General features: G+C 33.3%; 2 protein-coding genes across 4 annotated transcripts; one reads left to right on the forward strand and one right to left on the reverse strand.

The window, feature by feature from the left end:
• Positions 1-1,671: 1,671 nt before the first annotated feature.
• On the reverse strand, positions 1,672-3,665 carry Su(P) (prostaglandin E synthase Su(P)). 3 transcript variants are annotated; one of them, XR_012412964.1, is made up of 4 exons: positions 2,831-3,664; positions 2,336-2,742; positions 2,112-2,282; positions 1,672-1,980 (listed from the first exon to the last, which is right to left on the reverse strand). XR_012412964.1 is itself a non-coding variant. In XM_073987501.1 (4 exons), exons 1-3 carry the CDS (start codon positions 3,541-3,543, stop codon positions 2,173-2,175), a joined length of 1,230 nt encoding a protein of 409 aa, XP_073843602.1. In that variant the 5' UTR covers positions 3,544-3,661; the 3' UTR covers positions 1,805-1,824; positions 2,168-2,172. The 3 variants fall into 3 exon arrangements, 2 of the variants coding, with proteins under 2 accessions (XP_073843601.1, XP_073843602.1); XM_073987501.1 differs by having other exon boundaries at positions 1,805-1,824; positions 2,168-2,282; positions 2,831-3,661; XM_073987500.1 differs by having other exon boundaries at positions 1,672-2,282; positions 2,831-3,665.
• Positions 3,666-12,421: 8,756 nt separating this feature from the next.
• LOC141404063 (protein anon-73B1) lies at positions 12,422-15,153 on the forward strand. The gene is made up of 2 exons (XM_073987316.1): positions 12,422-12,659; positions 12,731-15,153. The coding sequence occupies exons 1-2, from the start codon at positions 12,498-12,500 to the stop codon at positions 12,812-12,814; spliced, it is 246 nt and encodes an 81-aa protein (XP_073843417.1). The 5' UTR covers positions 12,422-12,497; the 3' UTR covers positions 12,815-15,153.
• The last annotated feature ends 8,938 nt before the right edge of the window (positions 15,154-24,091 follow it).

Below are 24,091 nucleotides of genomic sequence, written 5' to 3' on the forward strand. Positions count from 1 at the left end.
ACAACAATGTCAAAAAGATTTTGCAAGAATTAATAATTTTCTTTTTTTCTTAGCACAACTTCATTCCGAAATTATTATTCAATGTTTTGTTCAACAAATTCCACAAATATTTACATTTTTTCATTCATAATTTTGTTTTTTAGTTCTTGCTTTCAAACAAACACAATTTTTTACATCTACCTTCATAATATTCCCTAAAGTACTCATAGGTTTTCATAGTTCGATTACCGGTTACTCTCGAAACGTTCGATCAACGATTTCGATCGAATCTCGTCATGCCACTTTTTTATCGTGTCGAATAGGGATACGCAGTGAATTGCAATAATCGGTTTTTCGATTATTCGGTTTTCGTGAAAAACTTAAAACTCGATTTTCGGTTAGTCGATTATTTGAGAGTGTTCTAAAAGTCGACTTTCGATTAATCGTTAACGGCCGAAAACCGATTATAATCGAATATAATCGACCATTTTCGTTAATACGATCCGTGATGGTTGTAAATAAAGGACCGTCAATTATGCGGTTTTAGCACACCCAATAGTCAACTACGACTAATAGTCGACCACGATTAATAGCCGACTACGAATAATAATAGACTACGACTAATGGTTGACTACGAATAATAGTTGACTCCGTCTTCCGAAAGTCGACTAAGAATAATCGATTATTCGGTTTTCGCACAGTCAATAGTCGACTACGACTTTTGGAAATTTTACGGTCAATAATCGATTAACCGAAATCGATTTTACGTATCCCTAGTGTCGAAATCTTTTTCACGAGCAAATATTCGATCGAATCGAATCACGTAATTAGGCCTTGGTCGTGTGTAAGTTGTTCGTTGTTGCACCAATTTCAAAACAAAAAATAGCGATTTACAATAATTACAATAGTACCAAGTACGCTAAACAAGTACGGAATCAATTGCTCTGTTCCAGAACCTGCAAGAAGCTACTATTTTTTACTACGATAACATTTTTTCCTTTATGTTATCGAAGAAAATAGTAAAAATTAGTAGATTCTTGCAGTACAAACCAAATATTTTACATCATACGAATAGCATTACATGTTTAAGCGAAAATACAATTTATAAACAAATATGTATGAAAATGTCACTCACTATTATAAGTCTCCTTTTATTATGGTCTGGATTTTTCGAACAGATTTATAGCGTTCCGGTCAACTTTAAGTGAAAAGTGATGAATAGATTTCAAGGATGACCTCCTTGGCATTAAGGGGTCGATTATGGATAGCAACTCAACTGTAGTTGCGTTATTAGAAAAATACGGACATTTTTGTCAAATTCAGCTATTAATTGAATTGTAAAAAAGTATAAATTTTAATGCGAAAATAGAAAATTTTATTACTAAATTTGCTGTGGGCAACGCAAGTGGAGTTGGGTTGCTATCCATAATCGACCTCTAACTTTCAAGGTGAATATTATGTTTTTAATGGTGACAAATTGGTTTATTTTGCGATTTAAAATACACCCAATAGTAAAATGAAACATATAATAATGTATTTTGAAGTTATTAGATATTGCAATTTCTCTCTGACCGGTCTTCTAAAAATTCCAGCATGCCGTATGGAATACTAAATATGTTACCGACAACTTACCTCGGTATTGCAATATTTAGTTTAAAAACTAAACCAGAAATATTAATAAAATTAAATAAATTAACTTAATATTTACAGAAATAATTTATTTTCAGATTCCATCTTTAAATACGTTAATGTCGTCATAGTCAATATTATTGCTTCAAAATTCATAAAAAATACGCAAACAAAGCAAAAAGAAAAACAACCAGATTTTGACCATTAGATTTGTTAGAAGATTAGACATAAATAGAATACTCTACCAGCTGGCGGAAAAATCTGAATTTTTACCACAGGTAGATCTTTACGTCCTGATTACAAAAATGTAAAGTTTGTTGGGGGGAAGTCCATACTTCCCGATATATAGGCTCCTGAAGTTCCGAAAATTCCCTTGTTAAAGTAAGAAAAAAAATTAAATTAAAAAAATGTTGTTTTCGTGCCCTAAATTCTAAATTGGCTCCTGTCCATAGGAGAAAGTCTTAAAAACCCGGCCGAAGGCCGGCTACTTAGAAAAAACTTACAATTTAAAAAAATTTCAGATTTTTTCCGTCAGCTGGTAGAGTATTCAATTTGTTCCGAAGATTAATTAGCAGCTGAGTTCAGCATGGTAGAAAGTTCTCCTTCAATACGTTCACGTATTAGTTGTCCCCGATTTTTCTGAATTAACTCTTTAATGCCGTAGAACCATTCTCCTGTGAAAGTAAAAAATTATGGACATATTCGTTGTAAAAAGTTTTATACGCACCTATATTTGTATTTTGTACACAATCTTTGAATGCCTGACAACCTTCCATACTACTAAGGACACCGAATACAGAGAGATCCGCCAAGTTTGGCTGCTTTCCGCCCATAAATTTACTATTTGACTTATTTAACTCTTTGGTCCATTTATTGCACGCGTCATACATGTGAGATCGAACATCGTCAGACAACTGGTGTCTCTTCTTTAGTATTTTAGCTATGCCCCACATAGCTGTAGCACCTACATACACCATCAAATTACGCTCCCAATGAGGGAAATGTATGTCCCATTCACCTGCTTGGGAAAACCATTCAAAGGTTTCAAATGCTTCATCTAAGGTTTGGTAACAATTCGGAGAGATAAGGTGAACAAGATGAGAATCTGCCCATGTACGCCATTTACGTTCAAGCCTATAGAGAGTTAATAAATAATGCGTTGGATTTAAAAATGCAACATCAATGGACAAATCGTACATTGTGTCATATTGACAATACTTACTCTTCAGCATCCTTTGAATGTCCTTTGGGGGTTTGATCTCTATACATGAGGAAATATTTATTCATAATATCATATTTCTTCTTCTGATTGTCGTCAAAGTACGAAATAGTGGGATAAAACTGTGCCAATTCACCAACATCTGTACTCTTATCGTTCAAATACGTCGCTATCAAGGAAATAATAGCACTAGAGTCGGTCATCTGCACATAACGTCCATCTCTCTGCCTTATCAGCACCATTGGAACTTTTTTCTGTGTTGACCATTTGATGTCCTGACGCAAAACGGCGTCGACTTCAACTACTTTATATGAAATTCCCATATAGTCGAGAAATGCCCTTACTTTACAGCAAAAAGGACAGGTTTGAAATTGAAATAGAGTTATATCCAGTCCCGAGTTGTCCTTCGGATTAACGAAACGCTTGGTTATTTTAACATTTGGAAACTCCTTAACAACGACCGGCGCAGATCGTTCATGTTCCTTATGTGAATTTCCATCCTTCCAATTATTATAGAGAGAGTATACCGTACCTCCCGTAGCTCCCAACGCAGAGCCTAGAATGGCTAATTTCAAAGTACTGGGGCCAGTACTTTTTGGGGGAGCTGTTGCAAATTGTCTGCGAACGATGTTACGTGATACATGGGAATACTGCTTGGGATTCTTCAAATAAAACAAGTGTCGTATGGAAACATTGTTGATACGTTGTAACGACATAACTGGTTATTTTAAGTATTAAGGATATAAATAGGACTTCCCTTTACAATTCTTCTATATTTCCAATCTGACCGTTCAGGCAGGACAGACTACCAGACTAGGGATAGTTAAGTTCGACTTTTGATTAATCGATTTTTTTAGTTTGAAAAGTCTAAAAATCGAATCTCTTAAGCGGGGTACACACGATCAGTTTTGACTGTAGATTTTTCGGAAATATCGATGTCAAACTGCCCATCAACCACAAAATGGAAACTTCATGGTTTAATAAGAAAGGTTAGCCAAAGCTTCCTGTCAATTTAATTTTTTTCTTTCGACTGTTCCTAAAACGTCAACACAATATACACAATCTTTGTATGTGTGTGTGCTGTTTGAATAATATGCCAAACAATTTTAAAAGCAATCGAATTCAATGGTTTTTAAAATAAATTTTAGAACATTTGTATGGAAGAAATTTGTCAGCTTTTCATTGAAACAAACATTTTACCATATCCTCAACTCGTTTATGTGGAGAAACCTTGGTCCTTTATTCATTTTTCGTGTTTTTTATAAAGTGCTAAACATTGGTATTGTAAACAGACCCACTTGTTGCTTTTGTGTTTACTAATTTTGATGTTTTAGGAATTCAGGAAAAACAAGGGTTCTATAAATTTTTTCCATTTAAATCTACCTCTTTACTTATACCATGGGAAACTTTTTTAATTTGTGTTTATATAATAAAGTTCTTTGTATTCATGTTTTACAAAAATAATAAATGCATTTTATTTCGCAGCAAAAAATTTTGGAAGCTGTGCTTGCGGAGTTTTGATTTCACAACATCCTTCGATGCAGTCCACACGGAGATATGAAAAATGCATTCCGTTGGTCGATGGTCAGACTAGCCAGGTTTCTTGAAACCAATTTAGTTAAAGTTTCTTTTCAAGTTTCGTTAGTGTCCACACACGTTAACGTGAAATTTAAGATTTTTGCGTGTCCTCTTTATTTTACCATTCGCGTTTCTTATGTTTCTCTACCAATAAAAACAAAACATAAATAAACTAAAAAACAACACAAAATAATTAAATATTATTAAATATTAATAGTTAAATTTTCCCTAGTTTATTAATTAACAGCCAGTTTCTGTATGTCGAAAGAAGAATGTGTGCGAAAGAAACACGTCTAAACTCTTGTGCATGGTATAAGTAAAGAGGTAGATTTAAATGAAAAAAAATCTATAGAACCCTAGTTTTTCTTGAATTCCTAAAACTTCAAAATAAAAGCAACAAGTGGGCTTGTTTACAATGCATTTTTTGAGTATTTTATAAAAAACGCGAAAAATGAATGAAGATTTAAGGTTTCCCTACATAATCGAGTTGTGAATATGATAAACTGATTGTTTCCATGCAACTCTCACCAATTTCTTCCATACAAATGGTCTAAAAACAATTTTAAAAATCATTGAATTCGATTGTTTTTAAAATTGCTTGGCATATTATTCAACACCACACACACATACATAGTTTGTTTATATTGTTCTGAAGTTTTAGGCATACTCGAATGAAAAAATTTAAATTGACATAAAGCTTTGGCTTACCTTTCTTATTAAAACATGCTCTTGTGTGTTTTTCAAATTTGTTTTTTAAAGCAAAGGTAAAATTATTTCGAAAACTAAAGTTCGGGCGTGTTTCATTCGCACACATTCTTCTTTCGACATACAGAAACTGGCTGTAAATCTTTGTATGCTTATTTTGTTGTTAATAAGTCTGTCTGGTTACCCCATGGTTTAATTAGAAAGGTTAGCTAAAGATATCTGTTATAGCTCATTTAGACTAGCCATAAATCCTCGACTGGATTTAATAAATCCAGTACAAATCTCATTGCATTTAGATATACATTTTGGAGGATTTAAATGGCAGTCAGCTGATTTTTGTTCATAGCACAATTACCAAGGTAGATGCATCAGCCCATCTGATCGAATTTGAAACGTAAAAAAAAATTTTTTGTAAATTGAATTCGTCTCAAAAAACATACGTCAAATTAAAAATTTATTGTTTAATACTGAAAATGGTCACACATTATGCTACTAATGCTTAGTAAAGAGCAAATAAAGAATTATTTTATCACAGTTTGCCCATCTAAAATAAATAAACGAATTATTTTATCGTTTAGCCATCGTAAATATTAGTCTTGGTTGATTAAAATCAACTTTGTACATCAAAACAAATTTAATTTTTCCACCTTGTTTACAAATTTTTACATTTTAAATTATTTTTAGTGTAGCAATTCACCGATGCATCTACCTTGTTTCTTGTGCCAGCTTGCAACTTTTTGTATTTTCTAGCAACATGTTGCAAAAAACAGAGTTGTATACGAGGATTTATGCCAGATTTAAAACAAATCCACTCAATACGAGGATTTATTTTTGTATGGGAAATCTGGTAGATTTTTGCTGGATTTAGCAAATAAAACCTGATAATGTGCTAAATCCGGCTAATGATGTCATATCTAAATGGCATATTAGTTTAAAGCTTTGTTCCCGTACTTTTTAATAGTAAAACTCGTAAAAGAGAGAACAATTTTTGTCACACAAAAGTTTTTTTCAAAAAGTTCGGGAACGCAAAAATGGAAAAAACGTCAAAAAAGCTGGAACAAATGTCAAAGTCGCTGTACCAGCCAATCAGACGCCGGCATCCATGTTACTATTTTTTACACGCTCAAATTTGTCGAGTAAAAAGTTTTTAAAGAGAGCGTCATTAAGCGCCATTTTTGTTTAAAGAGAAGTGAACATTTTACAACTTTTTTGTGTACGGGAACGGGTTTTCGGGTAAAATGTGTAAAAGTCGTAAAAATTGTAAAAACTTTTTAGTTCTGGAACAGAGTTTAAATTTTTTCTTTCAAGTGTTCCTAAAACTTCAAAATTATAAACATTATCTGTGTGTGTGCTGTTTGAAAAATATGCCCAACAATTTTAAAAACAATCGAATTCAATGATTTTTAAAATTGTTTTTTGAGCATTTGTATGGAAGAAATTCTTCAGCTTTGCATTGAAACAATCATTTTATTATATCCACAATTCGATTATGTGGAGAAACTTTGACACTTCATTCATTTTTCGCGTTTCTTATACATGCTCAAAACATACATTGTAAACAAATAAACTTGTTGCTTTTCTGTTTACTTAAATTTTGTTCTCGCACACAAGTTTTTTAAAATAGTTCGGGAACGGAAAAATGGAAAATACGTCAAAAAAACTGGAACAAATGTCAAAGTCGGCGTATCAGCCAATCAGACGCCGGCAACCATGTTACTATTTTTTTACTAGCCCAAATTTGTCGTGTAAAAAGTTTTTAAAGAGAGCGTCATTCAGCGCCATTTTTGTTTAAAGAGAAGTGAACATTTTACAACTTTTTTGTGTACGGGAACGCTTTTTCGAGTAAAATGTGTAAAAGTCGTAAAAATTGTAAAACTTTTTAGTTCTGGAACACAGCTTTATTTTGAAGTTTTAGGAATTCAGGAAAACAAGGGATTTCAACTGTCAATTCCATTGCTCAAACGTCAAATGAAATCCAATCGATTTCAGATAAGTTTTCATTTGACGTATACACAAAGGAATTGACAGATGAAATCAAGTGGATTTCGTAAATGTAAACATAGTATAATTCTATTGTTTTTTCGGAGAACAAAGTTGCAAAGTGCAAAAATTCCTTTTTGGGTCATTTTCTTTTTTATTTTAAATAAAATACAAAATTTTTGCTTCTTTTTGTTCCTTTATTGGCGGACGAAATGTTCTGTTTTGGCAAGGAAACCATGTAAATGACTGTCGCCATGTTGAAATCGTGCTGGTCTTACCATCGACTTGGGTACAATTTATAAACAGTTGCTTAAGAGATCACTACAAAAAAACAGTTGGTTGATCCCTACCCGCCGCTAGCGAAGTCATTTATTCTAAATCAGTAGCCGCAGGTAGCCGCATCGGCAATTGTTGGTAACATAAGGTGTCAAAATTTGACATCAATTCAATGCAGTTGACACATTATGTTACCATCAGCTGGCATGATAATGCTACCTGTATTATTGTACCATGCTAGAGAGGGATAGATAATAGGCCTGTTCGATAACTTCGCAAGTAAAAAGTATTTGCAAGTTCTTGAAACCACTTGCAAGTTCTGTCAGTTCTCTTTTACTGAACAAGTTTGTTATCGAACAGCATTTTGTAAAAGTTTGTACAAACTTTTGGGTTATCGTACAGACCTAATCTCATGTGTGTGCCCAACACAAACGCAGATGTTGAATTTAGCTTCGTTCCAGAACTAAAAAATCTCTTTAGAAACTTTTTACACGACAAATTTGAGCGAGCAAAAATGTGTAACATGTGTGACACGCCGACTTTGACATTTGTTCCAGTTTTTATGACGTTTTTGTCATTTTTCCGTTCCCGTACATCTCGGAAAAATGTGTGTGTTGGACTAATTTTCAACAGATTGCTCTTTTGACACTTTTATCATCAAAAAAGTACTGGAACGAAGCTTTTGTTGTTGCTGGTGAACACTGTTCTAACCCTGCGTTTACAAATGACAGGACAGTTGAGTTCATGTATTGATTGTCAAAATCCCACAACTTGCCTGTGTGACGTAGGCGTCCCGACACCTGAAAAAACAGTTGTAAATTTTAAATGAAAATCATCGATTTCTTTTTGTTTTCCGTTCACATATTTTGTTTTTGTTCATGTTCGTTTGTTTTCAACACATTTCAATTATTATCTCACTTATTTTTACAAAAATGCCAAAAATTTTTCTTCTCTACTGTCTATGAAGAAATGATGGACAGCGGGGAGACAAACGACAAATGTATGTATGTGTTAGTAAATCAGAGTTGTATTTGAAGACAAACGGTCTGGTGTAAACGCCTAGTAAATATAAAGGGGTGTTTACACTTGGTCTTTAGTTTTGAAAATAGTAACACCGGCGAAAGTAGTAAAAGTTTTAAACTGCTCCCATATGAATTGTACGGTGTCTAAAGTAAAGGAACGCTTTTCGAGTAAAAAGTGGTAAAACTAGAAGATTTTTGCACGTAAAGGAATAGAGCTACTATCTATCAATGTCATATGAGATGTCAAAAGGTGTGTTCGTTTACTCAATAATTTGTACAAATTTGTACAAGTCCAGTAACTTCTTGCAAACGACTAAGGTCTTTCGCATTGTACTGAAGAGTAGACGAACAACATCCAGTAACAATTTGTACAAATTTTGAGTAAACGAACACACCGAAATTTGCTACCTGTGAATGTTATACACATCGTGTGACCACTATGAACATTTTCATCTATCAAAATAATGTGGCAACTCATATGTAAAATTTTCATTTAGTCAGCGCTCTATTCGGCTATGTTTTTTCGTATGCAGTTGAGAAATAAATTGTTGGAAAAAAACAATTTTACCAAAAACTTAAGAAAATAGGTAAAGATAACGAAAATGTGAGTGCGATTAAAGATTTTAACAAAATAATTTTTGTTTGTTGCGTGATTTATATTTTGTGGTCATACGAAATTGTATGCTAGTGTGAACGCAAAAAATCAAAGTGATATGTTATTTGACAAACATAAAGGATGTCGAATGGATTAAAGAAGTGACAGTTCATATGACATTGGTAGATAGTGTAAACACCCCTTAAGAGAGAGTATATAAATTTCTAAGAATTTATTATAAGGGCCAAACCTATAGCTCTGCGTGTTGCGTGTGCGTTCAAAAATATAAAAACAATATTTCAAATTGATATACACGTATGTATTTTGTTTTTGTATTTTTGAACGCACACGCAACACGCAGAGCTATAGGTTTGGCCCTTAAATAAAGAAATAGAAACTTAAGTTGCGAACATTTTTGCCGTAATTCACGAGAAATTTTTAATGGAGTGAAGTCCATTCCGAAAACTGAACTAATGATGGGAAGGCAACATAAAAAAACCTTTAGGATGATGAAGCAAAATCAGATGCGCTTGGATTAAATGGAGAACGGAGGAAATATACTCAATTGCGATTAAATTTAATGGAAACTTTTTATAATTTGTGTTTATGTATATAATAAAGTTGTTAATATTCTTGTTTTACTCCATCGTTTTACTCAAATAATAAAATTAATATTAAAAAAATTAATATTATTCATTCTGGGATATTTCGCAATGGCTTGCATTTTTACTGCATCTTTAGATTGATTAAAAACACAATCCGAAGAGTTCCTTTAAATTCAATCCAAAAAACTACATCAATAGCTATTATTTGGATCGAAAATGGAGTGCATCCATGGCAGAACTACCAGGTAGTGGTATCACACCAGCTGATCGAATATGAAAAGTCAAATCCCTTTATAAAAAAATTATTTTTGTTGTAATTTCCCCAACAACATAAAGAAAGTTTTGACATAACATATTCACAATTTTACGATGCCACTACCTGGGTAATTGTGCCATGAGTGCATCCTACACTTATCTCTTATGTTACACGCTGAAACTTTCATACGAAACTTTCCCATTATTTTGGCGTTCTTAGGTCGAGTTCCCCATTACAGTAATTTCATACAATTACTTGTGTATGGAACTCGATCCATGAACGCCAAAATAATGGGAAAGTTTCGTATGAAAGTTTCAGCGTGTAACATAAGAGCTAGCTGTGTGCTGTGGAAGTAAAATTGAGTGCATCCTAGCTGCGTGCTCTCTGGTAAAATTCATAAATGAATTCATACCCAGCAAAAAAAATTGGAAGTTATGCAATTGGAGTTAGGATTTCACAACATCTTTCGATGTAGTCCAACAGAGTTATGGAAAATGCACTCCGTTCGATACATTTTATATGCAGTTGCTTTAGAGATCCCTACAAAACAAAAACAGTTGGTTGCCGACCGTCGCTGCCGACTTAATTTCTTCAAAAGAGAAACAAGTGTGAATATATTTCGAAGAATTTGTTATAAAATAAAAAAATACAAACTAAAGTTGCGAATTAGCCTTATACTATGTTTACATTTACGAAATCCACTCAATGTCATAGTCAGGCTTATGAAACTTATTAGCACATAATAAATAATACTGATTGAAATTTGTACAATAATGTATATTTTTTATTCAGTCTTACATATATCTTAATTTACCATTTAAAAGGTATTATGTTTTTGCCACTTAGAAAAAAAAATTATAGTTTCAAAAAAATTCTGTTCCCATTCCCGAGATTTCCACTTGTCCATAGGAGAAAGTCTTAAATCCTAGAAAAAATGCTATTTAAAACAAATTCTGTTCCCATTCCCGAGATTTGCATCTGTCCATAGGAGAAAGTCTTAAAGCCCCGGCCGAAGGCCGGCTACTTAGAAAAAATTCAATTTAAAAAGAATTATGTTCCCATTCCCGAGATTTGCACCTGTCCATGGGAGAAAGTCTTAAATCCCCGGCCGAAGGCCGGCTACCTAGAAAAAATGCTATTTAAAAGAAATTCTGTTCCCATTCTCGAAAAATTGTCCCGGAACTTTAGTGGCTTATTTCTCGAGAAGTGTGGACTTTCCCTACACTAGTGCATTTAGGAGAACGCTACATACCTGTAATAACCAAATTTCCATACAATTCGAGTTTATTAAACATATTTAACTTAAGTCCATTTTATGGATTTTCCGGAACTTTCGAGGCCTATATCTCGGGAAGTATACATTTCCCGAGACAAATGTTATACACCGTTGGAATCAGGATCGGAAGGACTACCTGAGGTGAAAATGCCGATTTTTTCCGCCATGTGCCTCTAAAGGAAAGAAGTTCCTAAATAAATTATAAAAAATCATAACATGTACATGAAAAAAAATTTGTAAAATATTTCATGAACGAATTCATCAAAAAAGTACTTTTTGTACGTTTTCGTTCACTTCCACATTTTGTTGCAACGAATGAGAATCAAAACGGACAACGCGTTTTTGAGCAGTCAAACTCGCTCGTCTGAATATAGCCCTGTTCCTTTACGCGCAAGAATCTTCACGTTTTACAACTTTTTACTCGAAAAGCGTTCCTTTACCTCAGACACCATACAATTCATATGGAAGTAGATTTCAACTTTTGCTACTTTTGCCAGTTTACCATTTTCAAAAGTAAAGGAACAGACCATATGTAATTGAACTAGATGATAGAGTTGTACAATCTAGTTCATTTGAAAGATCTAGTTCAATAGCTCAGCTCTTTAAACTGAACTAGGTCAGTAATCTAGTTCATAGTTCACTGTCCAGTTCAATCATTGGGATCAAAATCGTTCACCGGCTCTTAATCGGTCGTTTGATGAAAACGCATACATACACCAAATACAAACAAAAGACTAATATAATTTAAATGCTCCATAGCAAAAATATTACACTTGCATTATTGCATTCTTAAAGAAAGATTAATTAATTTTAGAAAAAACATCCTTCATTTAGGTGGCTGGCAAAAAATCGTATGTTGTGTGTGTGTGTAGAAATTGTCATTGCAAAAAAGCTTTGTGTGTGTGTTTCTTTTTATTTTTTCCCTTTTTTTCTATACAAAAAGGCAGATTGAATCTGGATTCGACATATTGTAATATGTTATGTCTCGTATGTTTTTGTAGAAATCTTCATTTTCGGATAGCTATTCCATGTACCTTGATCCAAAACATAAACAAACTGATCACATTACAAAGGCATCCCTTAACGTAAACGACGCCGTCACTTTATGTATTTGTGAACGACATGTTGAACTAGATTGTGAATCGTTCGTTGATCGTACGGTCACCGACTGATTATAGTTCAGTGAACTATTGAACTATGATGAACTATATCGACTGATCTAGTTCATACGCTCTTTTCAATGAATCGTTCAATTGAACTAGTTCGTTCATGAACTATACAACTCTACTAGATGATAAAGTTCCACTTGTTCATTTCTAGGAATACTATGAACTTAACCCCACTGTTTACATTTTTTTTATAAAAACAACATTTTCAATGGATCCGTCGGTAAAATTAGATAAATACGTGGACGATGACATATTTAGCTCCATACTAAAATGGGGCTTGTATTTTGGAGCGTTCTTCCAATTGGCATGTATAATAACATCAATTTTAATGCCATATACATCACATCGTGACAAAGAGGATTCTCAAGAGGTTTGTATATTGACAGAACTCGGTATATGTGTGTGAATATACATATGTATGTATTCCATTTGTTTTTTCAGGATTCCAAGGCAAGTTGTGAGCCACAGCCAATTAATCGTAGATTGCACAAAATAAGGAAGCAAGAAAAAAAGAAAAGGCGTTAGCTTTGCTGAATCTTATAAAAACTTGGGACCCTTTTTAAATCTAACCCCCAGTTTTTGTAACTTATTTTTGTTCGTTCGTCTATATTCGTAATAATTTAGACATTCATAGCTCAGCCCCCAGATGACATACACATCTAATTTTTCGTATACCCGTTCCATATATCATTAAGGATTCCTCATTTAAAAATCAGCGCTCTACATTTGCGCTAAAGCGAGTAAATCGATCTACAAAATTTGACAATTCGTGTGAGAAGAATAAAATTTTTTACAAAAACTGGGGGTTACATTCCAATAAAATTACGTAGTTTTATAATTTAGTTTTATAAGAATCTCTTAAGATTTGTTGTTCTATTCCCTTCACTAATTTCATAGTATTTATACATATTTATTTTGTATTTGCGTGAAAACAAATACATATTTAAAAAATCTAATTTTGTAAGAAGACAGTAAAAGGATATGTGTGTTCGTTTACTCAAAATTTGTACTACGATAACATTTTTTCCTTTATGTTATCGAAAAAAATATTAAAAATTAGTAGATTCTTGCAGTACTGGAACAGACCAATTGTTACTGAATGTTGTTCGTTTACACTTCAGTACAATACAAAAGACATTAGTCGTTTGCAAGAAGTTACTGGACTTGTACAAATTTGTACAAATTATTGAGTAAACGAACACACCTAGTATGTTACATACTACAATTCGTCGGAGTCATGCTTAAGTGTTCCATACGCCATTTGCCCGATTCGAGAAAAACTCAAGTTAATGATTGAGCCCATACGGATTAAAAGTGGTACAAAAATCCAATACTTTAAGAGCTCAGTTCTACTTAACTAAACTCAAAGAATATATCAGTAGATTATTTTAGTCACATATCTCTGATAGTCTAGGGGCCATTATTACATGTGCTCTTTTACTATCTGATGGATTTGAAAATGCAAAATAAACTAATTTGGAGGCATAAAAAATATAATTTTCACATTGAAAGTTAATGGCAAGAAGCTCCTCCATGAAATTCAATCATCACTTTTAACTTTAACTTTACCGGAACGCTATAAATGTTTTCGGTAAATCCAAACTATAACAAAAGAAGACTTATAATAATGGGGGTAGAAGTTATGGCCGATTTTTATAATTGCAAAAGGTTGCTTTAATTTGCTTTGTTCCAGAACCTGCAAGAATCTACTATTTTTTACTACGATAACAATTTTTCCTTTATGTTATCGGAAAAAAATAGTAAAAATTAGCAGATTCTTGCAGTTCTGGAACAGACCAATAGTTATATTCAACTAAAAAAATAATAAACATATTGGCTCCCCAGCCATAAGATAAAGTAGAAACTCATGGTAGAATAAGAAAAGGTAGCAGCAATACACAGCTGACTGAACTGGGTTGTAACGTTAGTGTCAAATTTCATATGACATTTTATACATTTATTTCTATGTCGATGTACATTGGGGACATATATTTTTTGTGAAAAATAAATATATCATTCGGAAAAACCCATTTCCCAGAAAGACTTCTTCATATCAATGATATTGTTACGGAATTAGATTTAACTAATATCCGTGTAGACGTTGTTTTATTCCCCGATACGATTTGTACCAAATAAAACAGGGTTCGTTTCAGATTACGTTTCTACAATGCTTTATTTACTTTATTACACTTATTCAGAACCGACTTTAATTACTAAGCACACAGCAAGTCTCTAGTTAGCACGCAGCTATTCTTTAACCGATCTGTTCAGTTCAACGCTTAAAACACAACTCACCCAATGTTGCCATTCGTAACTCTATTTATACCCAAAATCTCCTTGGTCTAGAAATTTCTAGAAATCTGGCAACACCTCGAATCTGTGCAACGAACACACAGACGCACATTCGCACTAAGCGAACATCCATACTCACATACATACAAGCACAGTAATGACGTAACTACAACAACAAACAACTACACGAAATACAAGAAGTAGGAACTAAACGATAATTACATTATTATGGCAAAACAAACAAAAGAACATTAACAAAAGGTAATGTAACGACTAGAATGATGAAGAGAGTTCTACATGGTAGTTGTTGTTGCTTAAATAAAGTAACTGCGTAATACAAACTTTACGTTATAATTCAAATTTTTAAATTAACGGAAATAAAACTAAACTAACAAACCTATCAGTTACATTCGTAACAATATGTAACCTCCTCCAAGTTCGAACGATAAGCCGCGCAGTAAATCCCCGCTTGTAGAGGCGATACAACGTTTGTTAATATGTGAGGTATTTTGTTAAAATTTAAAAAAATAAAGCCCTAATAAACATGTGCTTCTTTGATTTCTAAAACAAAACATTGAAACAGCTTCTCCTTTTTCTATGAATTTCCAGCGACCCCAAACTTTTCTTCAAGAATTCTACTTTCTGCCAGAATTTATGCATTTAGTGGAATGATGTGGAAACATAAAAATTGAAAATGTAACGAATTTTCATTCATGTTTTCCTAAATATTCAACCAAATGTGAAAAATTATTAGTTTTTTAAATTCCAATAATTTATAGACATTTCCTTCTTTTGTTTACAAATACAACTGGCAGTAACGTTACAAACAAAAACAAATTCCTTTGTGGTTGTTGTTCGAGTTGTATTTGTTGTAGTATTAACTTTACCTTATATTTGTTCTACCATGGTAGAAACTGAAGAAAATCGTATCCGGTTTAATTATTATAACAACTCTCAATTAGAGCATTTACAAAAACAATAGATATATTTGCAAGATTATGCATTGTAGATAATTCTATTAGAATAGTAATCCATGAGCTTTAATCGGAAAACGTTATTAGTATGGAAAAAAATGCGCAAGTAATAAGGTAAAACATTCCAATAGCGGGAAACTCTAACGACAAAAGATCTTTCATAGCAAAGACAGTTTATTATTGGCACAGTATTTTCCTTATTCCTATCCGACCGTGAAAAAGTGAAACTGTCACGCAATGGGACTAGAATACCCCAAGGACAGATTGCGATAACTAACAAAATTTTAAAAAGAACACCCCAAAACGAACTCAAAGATATGATCACGACTCCTGATTCCAAAAACAAATCGTACTACCATATTCACAATTCTCTCCAGTTTTTTCATTACTATAGCTGTAGTGCCTGAAACAACTTCCAGCCCATACAGGATTAGGGGCATCAGTAAAGCATTCGCTATTCTAAATTTTATTTTTAACTGCAAGTAAACATTCAAAGAGTAGAGCTTCGCAATATAAAAGAAACTTTTCCAAGGACAGATTGCAAGTGCTGCATATAATTCAATCGATTATCAATAACAACGCCTAGGTCCTTAGGAGAACTCACGACATCTACACGAGAATTACAAATTTTTACATCGAAATCAGGTAAAATGGTTCAAGTACATCCGAACAATATTGCCCTGGATTTAGTAGGGTTTATCAAAAATGAATTCCTATTCGACCACGCAGCCACCTTGTCAAGATTATAATTAATGTTGGGTTCCAAAACATCAAAATAGGCACTTTCAGCACTAAACAGAAGAAGAAAGTCATCAGCAAACAGAAATGCGAATCAATGGTATTAGGAAGAAGAACAATAAAGGTCCCAAAACCGACCCTTGTGGTATTCCGAATCTCAAATTAAGAATATTTGAAACTTTACCATTTACAACAACGAATTGACTTCTACCACTAAGGTAAGATAAAATCAGTCGACAGTAAGCTTTAGAACCATTGTGGAATAACAGGGAGAATTGAAAGCTTTCGTTAAATCGAGTGAAACCAGATCGCACCGTTTCTTTTCATTGTCATACTTTCTTATCAAATCCGCCAATCTCAACAAGAGAGTTGTAGTACTATGGCTCAGAAATTTTAGTTTCAACTGAACTTAGCATTTGACCTTTAATGATATGTTCCAAATTACAATCTACAAAATTATACATACATACATATGTTCCCACAACATCCCTGAAGGGATATTAACTTAAAATATAACATAATTTCCTAATCATAATATCACATTGGTTTAATAACCACGAACAAAAAATATAGGTCAAGGCTAATAACAGTTCCATATTTCACTAATCAATTCTGCAACTAGTGAAAAAAAAACTTTGTCGTCCGACTAAAGACTCTCACAAGATCGAACAGAAACGCACCGTCAATGTATCCTGTTGACACGATAAATGAGAGAGAATTGATGGAAGAGTAATGTCCCTTTGTTAAACAACGGCATTGGTGTCCAAAGTAAATGAGAGAGAATTGATGGGAGGGTAATGTCCCCTTGTTAAACTACGGCTGACATAGCTCTCATTTGAATTCGTTATTCTCTCTTGTTACGACAACGTGCAGGCGTTGACATCAATGATATAATATGATGATTATCACAAAACATATCAAAAACATAAATTCTGATATTCACGTATTAACCCAAAACCTGCGGAAAATTTTAGAAAAAAAAAATTAAATTCTCACTTTATCGTGATTTTACGCCATGAAGTGGAACTGTTACACTGCTTACACAGCACACAGCTAGGATGCACTCCATTTTCGATTCAAATCACGGCATTTGATGTAGTGTTTTGGATCGAATTTAAATGCAGTCTAAAGATGCTATAAAAATGCAAGCCATTGCAAAATATTCCATAATAAAATGCATTTATTATTTGTGTAAAACAAGAACATTAATATAGATGGGATTCTACCCGGTATTTACCCAAAACATGGGTAAATACCCGGTAAATTTCTTTTTTGTGTGTTTATTTGGGTAAGTCCCAATTTACATTAGGCAAGTTTACTTGCGGCAATTGTCAGTTTGATGGAGAGAGAGGTGAGGCATATGGTAACCCTTTGCCTCTCAACACCCTCTCTCACCAACAAACTGACAATTGCCGCAAGTAAACTCGCCTAATGTCAATTGGGACTAAATAAAATTTTATTTTGAAATCAAAATTTTGTTTTTCTGTCAAACAGAAAATCAAAAAGAATGCCAGATAAACGGTTTAACCACGCGGACTAAACGTTTTATGTGTCAAATCGGTCGTTGGAGTTGCTTGTGCGAAAAATTTAACGATGAATGCAAAAATTATAGCTTTGTCGAGGAGGACGTAAATCGCAAGATTATCCACTAAAATCGCGGGTCAATCCACCTGATTTATGATAACATTTGGATCTCGATCCAACATATGTGTTTTTCTGCATGGGGAACTACAACTAACCGCTCTAATAGCTCTCAAATATCAAAATTGTGATGTCACAATATCTGGGAAATTTACCAAAATATGGACCAAAATTGGTCATATTTTATCTTGCTCCGTATGTAAAAAATATAATTTTATTCATAGTCAGTTAAAATTAGCTAAAACATTGCGTTTTCGCATCTAATTGATTGATTTTAGTTTCTGTAGTTTATACCCACATATTGGGTAAATACCTGGGTATTTACCCATTTGTACCCAATTTACCCATCTGTAACATTAAGAACTTTATTACATTAAAGTACAGTACACATTGTCAGTTTTGAATGACGATTTTTTTAAATTATCGATAACTGTCCAGCAACCACAAAATATTTGGTGGTTGTATGAACGGCCACACTAGCAAGCAACAACAAAGCTGTCATTCAAAACTGATAATGTGTACCCAGCTTAGCACAAATTATAAAAATTCTCCATTACATTTAATCGTGACTGTGTTTACTTCCTCTGCGCTGCATTTTATGGCACCGCAATTGATTTTACTTCCGAAGGGGTTTTAGGGGTCGATTATGGATAGCAACCCAACTCCAGTTGCGTTGCGAAAAAATAAAAATTTCCATTTCCTAATTGAAATTCATACTTTTTTACAATTAGATTAATAGCTGAAGGTTGAAAACACTGACATTTAATGGATATGACAAAAATTTCTGTCGTTTCAGTTATTTTAATTGTATGATTTTCTCATCGGCAACGCAACTACAGTTGAGTTGCTATCCGTAATCGATCTTTAAGCGAGTGCTTCTAAAATGAATCAACACCGGCAAAATCTTTGCCTCCAAAAATGCAGTTAAATCATCACCCTTATTACGGTTGGCGTTGTCGTATCCAAAATTACAAGCAAAAAATTAAATTTTTAAAGAAGTCTTTTGGTAACAAAGATTAATAGAATTATACGTAGATCATTTTTAAACTATTAATTCAGAAGAACAACTAACCCTACAGTTTTTACAATCAAAATAAATGTTCGGCATAGACGTTTTTGTGGTCGTTGGCGTAGTCGTTGTCGTAGGGATATTTTTTGGTACCACGTAACATTTATTTATTTTATTTATTTAGTCCATTTATGCAATACAAAGCCTTTAAGGCCAAAAACATTACATTTCAAATATATACATCTTAATAAACATACTTATTATATAAAAGAAAAATATGAAAAGTTTTTGAACTATACGTATTATACAATATTAATTTCAGTATGGTCCCCACCATAACAATAAGTCTGTCTGGTTACTTTCCCAGCAAGAACTTTCTCAGAGAGTAAGGGGTTTTTATTCTCTTTTGTAAAAAGTAAACAGACACCTTCCCAGCAAAAACCATCAAGCAATCAGCTGGCTTGCCAAAACAGAACAATTTATCCGCCAATAAAGGAAGCAAACACGTTGTATTTTATTGAAAATAAAAAAGAAAATGAAACAATAAAGTATTTTTCCACTTTACAAATTTGTTCTCCATAAAACAATACAATTAGACTATGTTATTTCCACAATAAAATTGTTTTTAATGTTCACAAACATAAATCAACAAAAAAACTAAAAACAGATGATTGATTGTTTTCAGGAAGAAGAAAAGCTTGCAAGTGCTTGCTAGAAGAAATTTGTCCAGCAAGAATTTGCAAGCTCTCAGTGAAAGAACTGTCAAAATGTCTCTCTCGAATCGCTCTCTTTTGCTGGTTTTTTGTGTTAACAGACGACTTCCAGCAACAATTGGTACAAATTGTTACAAATTTGAGGGTAACCAGACACAGCTAATACAAGAAGAAGAAAAAAGATATAATCAGAAATAGTCCTAGTTACAAGTAACACTAATGTTAAGATTATAACACGATCAAAGGTCTGGTAAAATGTTCCAAAAGTTTTAACCTAAAAACATTATTTGAATGGGAAAAGATTCGTAATTCCAGGGGTAATATATTCCATTTACGTGCAATACGAACAAGAAATGATTAACTAAATATATCCTTCCAAATTCTAGATATGAATATTTGAGGATTCCTAGGGATGTGGAAGAATTCAAATTGTCTATATAGCAAAACCGGGTTTTCGACAACGACAATTTTTTTCTCATAAAAATTTAAAAATATATACATATCGCTCATTTACTCAAAGAGTGACACGTCTCAAAAAATACAGTTTCGAGAAAAAAGCGTTTTAAGTTGGCGATTGAAATTTGACTTCTGCACTTAAAACGATTATTACACAAAAACTGAAATAACTACTTGGACAATATTTTGCAAACAGCTAGCCAGATACCAGTTCTAAATTTCTGTGCAAGATCAAGCATGATTTGAAGTGTTCTAGTTCTTCATAAACTAAAAAAACTTTTGTGATGACTTATGCGAGACTCGTAGTAAAGGAGCTGTAACTCGTCGAGTTTTAGAGATATCAATATGAAAATTTGACACAAGATGAAGTAAAATCCGTTGAAAAAATAGAAATTGCTAACTCAGAAAACGCATTTTTTGATTTATGCCACTCTTTGAGTAAATCAGCGATATGTATATTTTTTTAATTGTAAAACAATTCGTTTGAAATCATCTCTTGAACAAAAAATAAGAAATTTGCATTGCATGAATCGTTATATGAGGTCTCTAACAGATTTTCAATAGAAAGTTTGTCAACTGATAAAAAACACGGAATTTATCTTATGCCAATGAATAAAAGTAGTAAAGTTTGTATTTATTATAGTTATTTTCTAATATATTTTAATAATCATTGCCAAAAAATCTTTTGAAATTCATTTGTTTCTATTTTTATATGCTGTCGTTTACAAAATCGGTCACGACTCTTTCCTCGTATTTCAACGCCCTACGTAATATCCATTTGTCGTATTACGGCCATAGGTAATACCGAATTTGTCATATCAAAAAAAAATTATATTTAAAACGAGAAATCCGTTTTGGGGATTACGAATGTATTTCTTTCGATTTTTTAAGGATATAACATATATAAAAGTCAAAAATTGTCGTTGTATATCATTTTTCATCACATAAAAAATGTAACTTACGACTACGCCCACGACAACGTCTACGTCACTTGAACGTCTACAACTACGCCAACCGTAATAAGGGTGCATATCGTCACCATAAATGCCCGAAGACGTAACCGACATGAAAATCGAAATTTGTTTTTTGACGAAATCTGATACCGAAAGCTAAAATACATGATCTGGCAAAATTTCAAGCTTCTACGTTCAAAAACAACGATGCTATTCAAGAAATGGCATTTGGGAAAATGGGATAATATTGCAGATTTTGTTGTAATGGAGGATCTCAAAACTATGCACTTCAGCGGTTTTGGTTTCACTACTAATTCCCCTTCGTATATGATCGATAATATCCCATATACTCGCCTTCATAACATTAATATTCCATAAAACAGTTTTAACTTTATAACGTTTTTTGCTTCTCCTGTAAAGTTTTGGTTTTGTGGGTTACGTCTTCCGGCATTTATGGTGACGATATGTACAAGTGATCTGGAAGTGCATCAAATTATGCATTTTCACTCATGCCCAGCAAAAAAGTTTGGAAGTAGTGCAATGTAGAGTTATGATTTCAATACATCTTTCGACGCAGTCCACACGAGTTATGAAAAATGCACTCCGCTACATACATTTTAGAAGCACTCACTTATAGATCCCTAGCCAAGCAAGCCAATTTGTTGATCCCTACGGTCGCAGTCTTTTTTTCTGAACACAAGAAAGAGTGTCTAAAATTATAAGAATTTGTTTAAAAAAATAAAGAAATACAAACTAAAGATACGAACATTGCTGTAATTCACGAGACGCAAATTAGTTTTGAGGAGTTGGAGGAAAAATGAAAAACCATTTGGATGATGAAGCAATATCAGTTGCGATGTCACAAAAAGCAGAGCAGAGGAAGTAAACTCAGCTATGATCAAATTTAATGGAGAGTTTCTATAATTTGTATTAGTGTAATAAAGTTAATATTCTTGTTTACACGAATAAGCAATGTATTTTATTTATTTTGGGATATTTGCAATGGCTTGCATTTTATAGCATCTTTAGACTGCATTTAAATTCAATCCAAAACACTACGTCAAAGGCTGTGATTTGGATCGAAAATGGAGTGCATCCTAGCTGTGTGCCGTGGAAGCAAAATGGAGTGCATCCTAGCTGCGCGCTCTCTCGTAAAATCCAGCGGCAATTGTTCTAGTGATTTAACTGCATCCGCGGATGCAAACTTTTTGTTGGGTGATATTTACAAGAGCGTGACTACTGAAAGATTCACTCCATTAGCACTGCATTTTAACTATGCCTTCGGAATCTCATTATAATTAACCCTTTAGGGGAATAGGATGCACTCCAATTTGCATCCAAAGCACGTGTTTTGATGCAGTGCTTTGAATTGAATTTAAAGGTACTCTTCGGAATGTGTTTTATGCAGTTCAAAGATGCAATAAAAATGCAAGCCATTGCTAAATATTCCAAAATAATAAAAAGAATTTATTGTTTGTGTAAAACAAGTATAATAAGAACTTTATGCAATTTCTTCATTAAATTCAATCGTAACTGAGTTTGTTTCGTCCGCTATCCATTTAGTCGAAGCTGATATGTTTTTGCTTCATCTGCTAAAGGGGTTCTTATATTGTCTTCCCATCACCAGTTGAGATTTCGACAAGTACTCCAACAGCACTTCATAAGTCCTTGGCAAGATCTATTTAACAGGTCACGTAAGTAGCACAACAACAACTCATTTTTGACGGAAAATTCTTCAATATGTCAAAATGTTTGTTTACGTTTTCATACAATTTATTCACAATAACAAATTTTACAGATTGAAACCAATCAGCTGGTCGTTTTACGCCACCTTATTATTTCATCATGGTCCTTGGTCACACTAGATGGTTTCATTGAAACAATTTCATGAAATCCAGGGTTCCTAGGTCGATGTCCATACTAGAGTAAAATCATGAAGTTGCTGTAGTGGGGAACTCGATTTAAGAATCCCTAAAAGTTTCAATACGCATACCTTGGACACCTGATGAGAAATGACAAATACAGATTTATACAATGCATTATTAAATGCAACATAGAAGGACAACGACCAAGAGGCAGAAGAGAGATATACTGGCTAAGTAACATCCAAGTGTGGACAGGATACAGAGATGAAACAAATCTGCTACATGCTGCTAAAAATCGAGAGCTGTCTATAATTTCATAAAATAAAATAACATAACATGTACATATGATATATAAATGTAATGTATACTATTGTATGATCGCTTTATATCCGAATAACGGATCCGCAAATAAAGAAGAAGAAGAAGAAAAGTTTCAGTGAAACCACTCTAGTGTGACCTTCGGCTTAGGAAATTTTCTTCTCGTGAGTTACCGTAAAAATGTTCCCAACTTTTGGTTGTATTTTTTATTTTATATAAAAACTTAAGAAATTGAAGCACAATCTTTTATCTTTGAAAAGATCTGTAGTTTTAGGTGTCTACAAACTGGCTCGATTGTTAGGAATCACTAAGCAACTGCTTGTAAAATGTATCGAACGGAGTGCCTTTTTCACGACTCCGATTGAACTGCATCCAGATGCTGTTAAAATGTGAGGAGAGGATGTCATTCATTGGATCGCATCCGAATGCGGTTAAAATGTAAGGAATAGAGTCCTCTTTCACGACTCCGTTTGGACTGCATCAAAACATGTCGTGATAGAACTAGTCTACATTGTATTACTTACAATTTATTTTTCTAGGACGGAGTGCATTTTTCATCGGAGGATGTATTGAAATCATAACTCAGCATTGCACTACTTCCAAACTTTTTTGCTGGGACTATTTTGCGATTTGACGATTTTGGCTCCCGAAAAATTACGATTTTCGACCAAACACCCAAACACGGCATCACTGTTGAAAGAATGTAGTTTCGATAGTTTGTTTCACGGAATTGCTATTTTAACCTTCCTCACGTTAGACCACAAATAAACAAAAAATAACAATTGGGGATAAATAATTATGGATGAATCCTATATATAGAACGGAACAACTTTACTCTACGCT

Source organism: Musca autumnalis, unplaced genomic scaffold (genome assembly GCF_047663935.1).
Source record: "Musca autumnalis isolate F117 unplaced genomic scaffold, ASM4766393v1 scaffold_4, whole genome shotgun sequence".
NCBI classification, from domain to species: domain Eukaryota; kingdom Metazoa; phylum Arthropoda; class Insecta; order Diptera; family Muscidae; genus Musca; species Musca autumnalis.

Coding starts and splice junctions, on each gene's coding strand:
- LOC141404063 (XM_073987316.1), top strand. CDS start 12,498: ATGGATCCGTCGGTAAAATTAGATAAATACGTGGACGATGACATATTT. Junction 12,660..12,730: donor ACAAAGAGGATTCTCAAGAG/GTTTGTATATTG, acceptor TTGTTTTTTCAG/GATTCCAAGGCAAGTTGTGA.